An 11,252-nucleotide genomic window follows, 5' to 3' on the forward strand; every position below is an offset into this window, starting at 1 on the left:
CTACCACCACAGTCACTGTACGGTCCACTGCACGGTATCGGCCAGACTGGTCGTGATTATCATCCTACTGCAGCTGCTGGTGCTGTTGCTGGTGTCGCCGGAGCAAGGTTAGTGCCGGCACCTCCACCACGTATCTGCTCCACACTCGGTCGACCGAGCGCCATTACGGGGCGTCATCGGACGAGCAATAACTTCATCAGCTCCCCACCGATCGTGGCCGAAGAGCCGCCGGTCGCCGAAGAACCTCCGATAGCCCTCAACACGCTGCACGTTGGTCCGTTGCTACCGACGCACCAGGAAAGCACCTACATGACGATGTCCCGCCAGAACTCGGTCGAAGATGAGGGCACGGAATCGAGGGTGGAGACCGAATCGGATTCACCGGATCAACCGACGGAACCGACAACACCGCCGGTCGATATCATTTGCATCGAGCACAAACCGGAAAGCCACTACAGCTACATTCGACCGGCTGGTCTCATGAGGACACCGTCGTCCTTCAAGTGTCCGGTCGAGATGCGGCCATCGTCACAAAGCAGCGCAACGTTGGAGAACGAAACCGAGCAAGCGATACAGCAGACATCTTTGGCGGGAGAAGAGGGCTACGAGCAGCACGAGCGGGACAAGCTGAGCTCGGAATCGTCCGCCACCGATACGACGTCCGGTAGCACCGGGACGATAAAGAAACTGTAAATAGCGAGACGACGACGGCGACGACGACGACGCTTGGAAGGATCTTTGGGAGAAGATTCCGCCCCTAGAGGGAGTGAATTGTATCGGGAATTGTCCCGAGATCCCGGGCACGAGCCATCGGACATTCATCACGAGTTTGCGAGTATTTATTCATTTGAATCACACAACCACACACACACACATACACAAATGCGCACAAACATTCACAATCACTCTGCCATGTTCTCGAGCAGAACTATGCTGCTGCTGATATGCACATCTCCCCCTCGTTCAAAGTACTTCAACCTTCCGTACAATCATTCACACACACACGCACACACACGACAGATACACAAGAAGTGACATCCACAGACCGACCACAAGGCTGCAGCAGAAGCAGCAGAGAACCCCGCTCCCCCACTGTGTGTGTGTGTGCTTCCGAAACATGAAGACGGACGGAGAGGTGTTCCGGGTGCTATGCTGAAGAGGAAGATTCCATTTATTGATTACATTAATCCAGAAAACTAACTCCACGTTCGCACGGCTCCGTCCGGCTCCCGGGTCCGGTGTCCGGCTTGCGGTCCGGACTCTCGGAGTCGTCTATTTATTTATACTTATTTTGTACAAATAAAGTAACAACGGCAACGGCACGCATTGTAGTAGGCAGCTAAGCAAAATGGTTTGTCGGTGGGTGGCTAGCGTAAGATTCAATAAACAGTCTTTCTCTCACTTTGATATGACTTCCTGCTGTCTGCTTCTATGTACGCGTATTTGCATGTGTGTGTGTTTTTTTTTTTCACTCATGCGAATCATCAAACAGCGATTAGAAGATCTTCGATGGGATTTAGAAGATTGAATCGGTCTGGAATTGATTAAACGTTGCGTTGCGTATGATGAATAAAGCATAGAACATCATCCGAAAGTTCTATTAGGAGCATTTTTAATGCCCTTGTGCGCAGCTTTTAAATAGTTTGATGATTTGATGTTGTTTCCCAGATAGTTCAAAAAAGTTTTCTCAGAAAACAAAGAATTTGATTTTAGCGCAAGTTTTGTTTGGAAATTCCATAAAAAGTACATTGGATTTGGACAGTCGTAAACTTCGTTAAATGGATTACTCATTTACATCGTACCAGAAAGTTACGGTTCTGCGTTTGGATGTTCTTTTCATGTTTTTCATTATCAACATAAATTTTAAGAAACACTACTAATTAATAAAATACAGTTAAATCTGTCTATTTTGATGCACCATTAGTAGTAGTTTCCAAACGTGCCGATGATAAATGAAACGGTCTATATACGTTTACAAACGATGAGTGTTTTTTAAAATCTGATTTTGAGGTGAATTAGTGGCTTTCGTGAAAAACTCAGGTTCCATGGAAAACTTCGCGTGAAAAGCTGAGGAAAACAGACCCAAAAAGCACCCCCAACGATGAGGCCCAGCGTAGCACAGTTGCATACAAGAAAGCATGGAACAGTATTTTATAGCAAGCGATGTAGCGTGCCATAAAAACCAACCACCGGCTCGCTGCAAGAAAGAAAAGAAAATGATTTTCTTAATCATTTCCTTCGGTGATTATTCTCGCATTGCGGTCGTTCGCTCCTCCTACCTCGCCATTCCCCCCTCCCCCTCACCACCCCTCGCCATAGAAAATGGTTTTGAAAATGGGCTCATAATTCGTAGAGTTCGTTGCTTTTGAAGAACACGCAATTACAACGCCCAAAACCTTCCTCGGCGCTACACCACCCAGCCACACACCGATCCTCTCCGGCCCACCCCCTCTACACTCGAGACATTGAGATGACTGAGCAACAGTAAGCAGAAAGCTACACACTGCGTGCACAGGCGACGACGGTCCGGGAGTTAGAAGCCCGCCATCGTGGGGGCCCATTGTTTCACCGAGGGAATTAAATTCGCATTATGCTCGTTGCACTGGGCCTTTTGTTCCGTTCTTTTTTGCTCAGACTTTTTCCCATATTCCCTGCGCTCCACAGTTCCTTCTCATAGCCCTATCACCCTCTCCACTTTTATGGTAAAGAGTAAGGATTTCTGTTTTTCTAGAATATTTCTTCTCCAAAACTTTCTTTTGCTTTCGCTCACTCATTCTTTGTGTGCCTGTGCCTTCACCTGTGCTCCGAGTTTGTTACGAACTTGCAGCAAATCCCACAACAATGTTGGTAAAGAAATGGCCCCCACCACCATCAACAACAACAACAACATCGCCTCAGAAGGGGGCGCGACCGCGTCCATAGTGTACACGCTGCTACCCCTTTTTCCCCCCAGTAATGACTTTAAATTTGCGAATATCCCAGATTCCACCTGCCCCGAGAGTTCGTTTTCTGGAGGGCCAACCAACGCGTTCTGGATCCAGTGCCCGGCCAGTGCCAGAAATAAAGCGAAAGTTTGTGTTCGCGCGAGAGAAAGTTTTTCTTTCATTATCGTATCGCGAAAACGGAGCGGAGCTGAATGGAGCTTAAAATGCGGGTGGATGGGGGGGGGGGGGATCTCTGGGTCCGGGTCGAAGGGTTGGGTATGAAAAAGTGTGTTCCCGTGAACCGGTCAGTGGAAGAGCGGTCAAAAGTTGGACCACACCACAGCCAGCCAGCGCGCCCGGAACCGGAACCTGTGGAGGGATAATATAAATAAACTATTCAAACAAAGCAGGAAGTAAACACACACACACACACACACACACACACAACATCCTTTAACTTCATATCACTCGCTGGACTGGCTGTTCGTTTGCGATCGTACCCGTAGGAATGTATGTCAAGCGGCTGCGTCCGACTACTCTATCTGATGCCGCTTCTTCGGTCCTTAATGAGAAAACAAATGCAATCGTTAAAAGCCATCCGGAACCATCCTGTAGCAACATCATTTCCAGCGAAGCTTCACTGTCCGTAGCAGAGATCCTAGACACGCTTCCCGATTGAACAACCGATGCCGGCCATCGTAAACAATAAACTTGCTCTTGCTCACTAGCTACCGGGTAGCAGATCCTCCCGGAGCCCATCTCGGAATGGGAACTACACGGCGTAACCCAATTGAAAGCAACACAGCAAGTCCGGGCAGCACAAGCGGAAACACTTCCGATCCGAAGGTCGTGGACGGTGCGCGCCCAGTAATTGATCGCCTGTGCAACTCCGTTACACATTCCAGCGCCCGCGCGTTCTACCGATAGGTCCGGAATGCCCTGCAACTCAATCTTCCATCAGGCCAGTACACGGACGACCCGTCCCCGTCCCGTCCCGTCCTGGGTTCCAACTGAAACGGCAGGAATGGTAATAAATAGGACAGAGAACGGGATACGATCGGCATCCCGAGTGGCATCGCACCGGTTGCGTTGCGCTAAATGAAATCAGTATCCGTTCGGCGCGGACCTGGTGGCCTGGTGGAAAATCCGCGCCGGAACCGACAAAGCCGACAGCGAGCCCGACGAGGACGAGGAACATGAGCGCGAACACGCGACGCACTGTGCCCGGGTATCGAGTGCATTGGAGGGGAAAACTTGATTACCGGAGAGTACTTTTTCAGTGAGTTTAGCCGGTGAAAAAGGGAAAATGGGAGGGCGGGAGGGAAGCAGGTCCAGGAGGTCAGGAGTTTCCTTTGAGTCAGAGCCCGGTTTAGCCACCGCCGCGGCGACCGGTCCGAGACCTGCAGTGAATTAATTTTTAATTGAGTTTTTCTCCATTCTTTTCTCAGGAGAGTCAACGCACCCACCAGAGTCCCCCTCCCGAGTTTCCCGGGATCCTGGTCAAGAAGACAATCGGCCAGTCACTGAATGAGACCGAGAAGCGAGTCTCATGTCTGCTGTGTCCGTTCGTTCGTTCACATCTAGTTACCCACGATTGGAGCGAACGCCACGACCAGAGGGGATTTGGAGTTTTCTTCACCCCCTTCCTTTGCACCCTTCCACTCCCTCCCCTTCTGCCATATTCTCAACAGGGCTGAAAATCGCAAGAAACAATAAGCCAAAAGCCTCACTCGAAAAGGAGATCGAAGTCGAAGTCGAAAGCATTTGTGCTCCCCGAAGTCGCCGGCACTCGACAACCAAACCAACCATCTTAGCAGGCGCTGCACTCGACAAAGAGAGAGACACACACACACACGCGCGCGCAGAGAGGCACACACAATAGCCGGCATTATGGTACGGTACGCCGGAATTACGATAACTGTCGTGGCTTTTCCCGGTAAGAGTTTTCCAGCAGGCAACGACCACCACTACTACTACTATTGCCAAGGCCAACCGGGAGCTACCTTTAGCACCGAATCCGAACTCGGCCCGATCGGCCGTTCTAAGCGTTCCGTAGACCGGGGATTAATCCCAAGGACGACCTGGAGGACAGAAGGGAAACCCAGGGAAAATTGAATTGTTTGCCAATGTTTGCGCTAATGTGAATGGCGGAATCTTGTTTGCCCGGGAAAGTAAATAGCGGCGTGGCGTAACGGAACGGTGCTGCTGCTGCTGCTGGTGGTGGTGGTGGTTTCTTCTTACCACGTTTCTCGTTTCCGGTCTTGTTAGCGGTCCGGGGAATGTGTTTTAAACCCGGAGAATATCGGGGAGGGGGAGGCCATTTTGAGGCGAGTGAATTAAACTGTTTTCCCGGTGCCGTAAGCGTAATGTTCGGTGTCTGGAACACCAGCAACCCCCAACCTCCGGGGTGGTGGGCAAGGGTGCTGGTTAACACCTGTTTGGTGTTTTCCAGATTTAGCCACTCCGGACCCGGGCCGTACATTCTTTGGGAAATTAATTCGAATTCGCCACTCGGCAGCAAAGGGGCTAAAGGGGGTGGCGGTGTCAGCCTTATCCCCTTATCTCTTCCCCTCAACAAAGGGGTAGGCACCCCTCTACCCCCTTTGCAATGAGAGATGAGATTGTGTCGGGTTTTTCGAGAGTCTAGTTTCCAGTGACCTAGTTTCCGTCGGTCTCTGGAGTATCACTGTTTCAACGTTTCTGATCCTTTGATTGTCCCGAAAAAAAGGCGAGCATCTCTCGCAGGATGGATTTCACTTCGTTTTAACAGGAAAATGAAGCGAATGATGTGGGGCGCTGACACTGGCAATAATTAACCAGCGATGAATGAATGGCGTGGCCGAGATTTTAATTATTATTTTTTTCTTGCACAACCTCCTACCTCTCTGTGGTACCAATTTGGCACCGCTCTTTGATGGGGCGAAACGTGGGGCAAAGTGAGGAACACGCGTTCCTCTTCATCGAGATTAAATATTCATCCTTCACACATACTCACGTGGAAACGCGAGTTCGGTTCGTGCACGATGGAGACGCCACACTTTCCGCTTCGCATCACTTTGCAATGTTATCCAAGGTTTTTCTTTCCAAAGGCCTCTCCTTCCCTCTTATCTGGGCCGAAAATGGACACCACAGCGAAAAAGGAGGATTATTATTTTGTTGAAAAACGCCTCAAAACCTTAAGCAGAGAAATTCCACCACTACATGCTGTTGCAGGCTATTGTTTGCGGGGTTGCATTGTTTATCCGGATCGCTTACCGCGTTTTAACAAACTGCAGCAACAGCAGACACAGTAGATGCATCACGTATGTGGTGAGTAGTGCTATGTCTTGCGTCTTCCAATGCCAAACATAACTGATACCACTTCATCTCACAAAACTCGGTTCCACACCTCTTCCCTTCCCCTTCGCGCCCATCAATCTACTCCGCAAAAGGATGCCAAACTCGATGCCCTAACACCCTTCGGGGAGGGGAGATCCGGAGGGACAAAAATTGATTCCGATTCGAGCGCCACCAACGCTCAAGGGAGTCGCCTCGCAACAGATCAAACGAACACCGGAAGGCAACGGCAACTGGCATGGCATGGCAATGGCGACTGAAAAAGGAACGATCGTCCTGCAGAGCGCGCGTCGGTCACAAGCCTGATAGCGATCAACGCCAGCAAGGAAGGTCTTCTTCCACTCGACAAACGACAAAGTTTCGATTCGTCTGCCGCTGTCTGCATGGCATGCCCGGAGGAAACGGAATAGTAAACGGAACGGCGGAATTTCGGGGAACGACGTGCACTGTGTGTGTGTGTATGAGTTGGCCTCGGGCATAGCAAACACATTTGCGTTCCGTGTCGTACCGGTGCCGGTGTTGCCACTGTCACGGTAAAGGACCGTGTACAAACACACACACACATACAGCTCCTCATGGCCATCAGAATGCATCGGATTGAGTTAACATACATACATTGCTACGGGGAACGTAGAACCGCTGAACAGAACCGATAGTGGATGGACGGCGTTGGAGTGTCGGAGTAAATTTAGGATGTAGAGAGCTGTGCATTCCGAAGCTTAGCCATGTTTGAGCACGATGGCGCCTTCCTGCGGCACTCGTACAACACCCCGCGACCCCCGTTTCTCTCCCGGGGGACGGTAATGTAGTCAGCGTTAGTTGTGGATGTTTAAGTTGGCGAAAGTTGAAAGTTTGAATTAAGTAGTCACCGGGGCTGGCCAGGAGAACAGCGAGCAACGGCCGGCCATCGAAAGTGATCAGACAGTGTCCTCCTTCTGCTCCTCGGCACCCTTTGGTCACAAAGGATTTCCATTCCTCTCATCCTCTCAAACCTTTTTCTTATGTTTGCCTCGATTGCTTTATCAACTCTCACCACAAACACACACACGCGAACACGCACCGATGGAATAAACGATGTTTCCAATTTGCAGCCAACCCCCCACCCCATCCAACATCATTCTGATCATCGGCAAAGTGATGCTGTATGCTCCTTGCTTCCTCGATAACATCTTCTCGCAATGATGAGGTCAAACGATATCCTCACCAAACGCCTTTCGCATCCCCAGCATTCGAATCGAGCATCTCCGATGAACGGGAATGTAAGCATGATTAAATGGGCCAGCGCATGGCCGGAAGCGGAAGAGACATCGACCTAGGTGGCTGGTTGCTGGCTGGCTCGCTGATGGGTTGAGAGAATGAACTTCCCAGTGATCCTTCGCATGAACCCAAAACACATACGCACACACACACCGGCTCGGAGTGTCGTTCGGTTCCGGCGTTGCGTTCCAGCGAGAGCGTGAGTGATCTCTGGCCGAGCCCGCTGCTCAATGGCGTCGCTGCGAACCGTGTTGTCTCCCACATTTGACTCCCGATGCTGAACCTAATAACATCATCATCGTCCTCATGCTCGACATACTCGTCCTCAGCATCATCAGCCGCCACGTCGGTGATGTTGAGCAGACGTGCAAGATGATTGCGTTAGCATAAAATAGGGATCATCGTGAAATGGGTGCGCCACCGGCAAAGACACTGCCAGAGCATCAGCGCGGTGAAACGATGAGCGGGCCGTAATGAAGCACCAGAGCGCGCTGGCAGCATTGGCCCTCGCCCTCGCTGGTGGATATTGAAGGACGGTATGTTACTACCGATATGAAGAATATTGACGAGTGTATGAGCATTACTTTTGATGTTATGGCAAAGCATTATGTCAAGGATCATGCGCAAGGGGGGCACGTGAGCACGCACGCGGCTGGCCCTTCCGGCCACGTTTTTATACGCTGATGATAACCATGACCATGGATTGATTACTTCGCTGCTTCGGTGGAAAGGACATAACTGCGAATACGTTTCCAGTTCAACCAAATTGAAGTTCTCATTTCCTCGTTTGTTGGTAGCAAGTGGTGTGTATTGGGAATTGCTTTGAAACTACAAAATGGAAGATTTTTTGATAGAAAACATTCCAATAATCGAACAAACCGGACCGGCAGCTCGAGATACAAACCGTGACCGTAACTGGAACCATAACCTCACTACTGGATAATGATGGACCTCTTCGATCGTTCCTCCAGAATGAAACGCAGCCCGTATCCAGGGAACGCAATCACGACCACTGATGCCAACAAATCAACTTGATAGCAGAACCGAGCGCCCATCTGCTGCACGGTCCACGGGAAGGTAAGTCATTTTTCAATTCCACGCCGTCGCCACCACCAAGCACTAGGAACAGCAGCAGCCGCAGCAGCTGACGACACGAGGCGAGGCGCTTCCTGGTTAGATCGGTATTGTTTGCACATTAAACGATTCCCATGCCAAGCCGCCGTGGTCTGAAAACGATGACGACGACGACGACAACAAGGACAAGAACAAGGACGACGACGACGACGACAACAAGGACAACCGTGGCAGAGCGGCCGCGGCAATGGACGCCGCTTTCCGGTTGATTGCGGAAATGATTGCCTCGAAATGAGTGATCGGTAATCGGGCAGCGATGCGGGGTGGCGATGAAAATTGAAAAGTGTTTTCCCGCTGATTGCCGGATTGTGGATTTTAAATTTAAACCCGGCCCCCCGCAGCAGGGTGGCTGGTTGCTGATAAGAACGCCCACCACCAGCCCGCCCACCCGCCCTGCCCGTTGTTGTTTCGTCGTTCGTCATCATCGCTTCTATTTTTCTTTCCACTCTTTTCTTTTCTCTCTTTCTCTCTTACACACACATAATGATCTGCAAGCGGAACAGGCTCAACGGTCACTATAGTTACTGGAACGATTTGTGAGGTTATGGTTGCCACGGTGGTGGACGATTCCGACAGCAGCGCGATAGGTTGGACGCGATGATTGATAATGAATCGACCATAGGCAATGGTGCTGCTGCTGGTGCGTCACTCGCAGTCCGTCAGTCTGTCAAACAATGTACACTTGCTCCACCACTACCACCGCCACCACCCCTAGCAGGAGCAGGAATCCTTTCTTCCTGACACCCCGATTTATGGTCCGCCGGTTCACCATTACAATCAATCTCCAGCACCATATCTCACCGACCGATTAGAGAGAGAGAGCGAGAGAGACATAGCTAAACGCGAACGCGTAACACCGCGACGTGTGTGTGTGTGTGTGTGTGTGTGTGTGTGTAACAACAACAACATTGACGCAAGCCTTCAGCTGACATGTCATGACAACCGAGCGATCAAAGTGGCCTATAGGGCATCATCATCAACAGCATCAGCAGCATCACAACACAACGCAACGAGGCATACATGCTGTGCAAATGTTTTGCCTTCAATTATCGTTGATGATATTTATTTGGAGGCACACATACGATGATCCCCGTCCGGTCCATCTGCCGCTCCGGTGCGTTATCATATATTTTGCGTGACGATGCAAAGGGGAAAGGGGGGGCGGGGTGGCGAGGGCGGTGGCGACACGTGGTCGCATGGTTTCCGCCCGATAATAGCACAAATTATCGGATATTTTCATCCATAAACATTGCGGAAACATGATTGAAAAACCGGTCGACGAGGCAGGAGGAAGCAAGAGGGCAAGGGAGAGGAGGGCAGGGCACGAAAAGTGGGTAGCTTTTCCCCTCTCTCTCTCTCTCTCTCGGTACACTCTCGGAATACGTAGGACCTACTCCAGGTGCCAGGTGTGCTAGGTTGTTGTCCACCGTTGCTGTCGTCGTATGCGTTGGTGTGCGTCGGTGTGTGTCATCGGATGCGGGAGCACAGGACACCGGGATGGGATGGGCACACATGGCGTACATTGTTCCCGGTCTACAGTGGCTGCTACCACCTCTAACAATCCCAATAAACAATCAGGCCCCTACCCAGTGGCCCGGCTCTGGCGTGTACCGCGGCTCGAGGGCAACCCAACCAGAGGTTAAAGGTGGAAAACGCCCGGAAAAACTAATCTAGCACACGTCGCCCTAGGGCACCACCACCACCACCACGGCACGGGGTCACGGATGAGGGTGACAGGTGAACGGGAACGCGAGACCCCGCTACCCCTGCCCTTCTGTTTCCCCTTCCCCTTTTGTGGAATAGGCAATCATGAGGATCGCTTGAATCGGGAGGGAGTCCAGGAAGGCAGACCACACACGCCAACCACTCGCTTGCTCACCATTCCTCCAGTGATGCTGGTGATGATAGTCGAGCATCAGCATCATCATCGTAGTGGCAGTGCGGGTTCCCCATGGCAACCGGAAACGCACACAAACCCCCTTCTTTCTCTTCTTCTTCTTCTTCGCGTCGACAGTTCGGTCTGCTTCTTCTGCGCCACCGTCAGCACCGAAACCGAACGTCAAGCGCAACGCAAAAGACGTTATGACCGGCTGCTGGTGCTGCTGGTGGTTGGTTCGTTGAGTGGCTCGGATCTCGGATCGGTGCCCAGTGGTGGGGACACACATTGGAGTCGGTTGGTTGGTCGGTCGGTCGGTCGGTTGCCGGAAGCAACGTGGCGTTCTCCAGAGTATCGTCTCTTCTCAGCGATGGCCCCATTTTGGCTTCTTTTGTTTCGATTCCGGCAAGCGAGCGCCCCGAGTGCCCGGTGACCTGAGCCTGAGCCTGAAGGCCAACCAAAGTGATCTTCCTCTTCTCCTTCGCCTCCTCTTCCTCCCCGAACAGGGCCCGAGGTCACGGGAAGCGAAGGCAGAGTGTGTCCATCCAATTTTGCTGGGAATGGACGCAGCTGTGGCGATTAGAAGCGATGATAAAATGCAGACAATTATTAGATGAATTTTCGCTCGAACCAACACGACCGACGGCGCAGCAAGAGAGGAGTCACCTCTCCACCCCCTCCTTTTTCTTCCCCAACTTCAATCAAAACACACAACCTCCCGGGAA

General features: G+C 51.4%; 1 protein-coding gene across 2 annotated transcripts in view; it reads left to right on the forward strand.

Moving 5' to 3' along the window:
• The window catches only part of LOC125948435 (uncharacterized), a 264,834-nt gene extending 263,438 nt beyond the window's left edge, over positions 1-1,396 (forward strand). For both annotated transcript variants that reach the window (XM_049674475.1, XM_049674474.1), the window contains one exon: positions 1-1,396. This exon is cut by the window's left edge and continues 1,819 nt beyond it. In XM_049674475.1, the coding sequence (XP_049530432.1) occupies positions 1-693 (693 nt within the window). In that variant the 3' untranslated portion in view covers positions 694-1,396.
• Positions 1,397-11,252: the final 9,856 nt, after the last annotated feature.

The sequence above is a fragment of the Anopheles darlingi genome, chromosome 2 (genome assembly GCF_943734745.1).
Source record: "Anopheles darlingi chromosome 2, idAnoDarlMG_H_01, whole genome shotgun sequence".
In the NCBI taxonomy this organism is placed as follows: domain Eukaryota; kingdom Metazoa; phylum Arthropoda; class Insecta; order Diptera; family Culicidae; genus Anopheles; species Anopheles darlingi.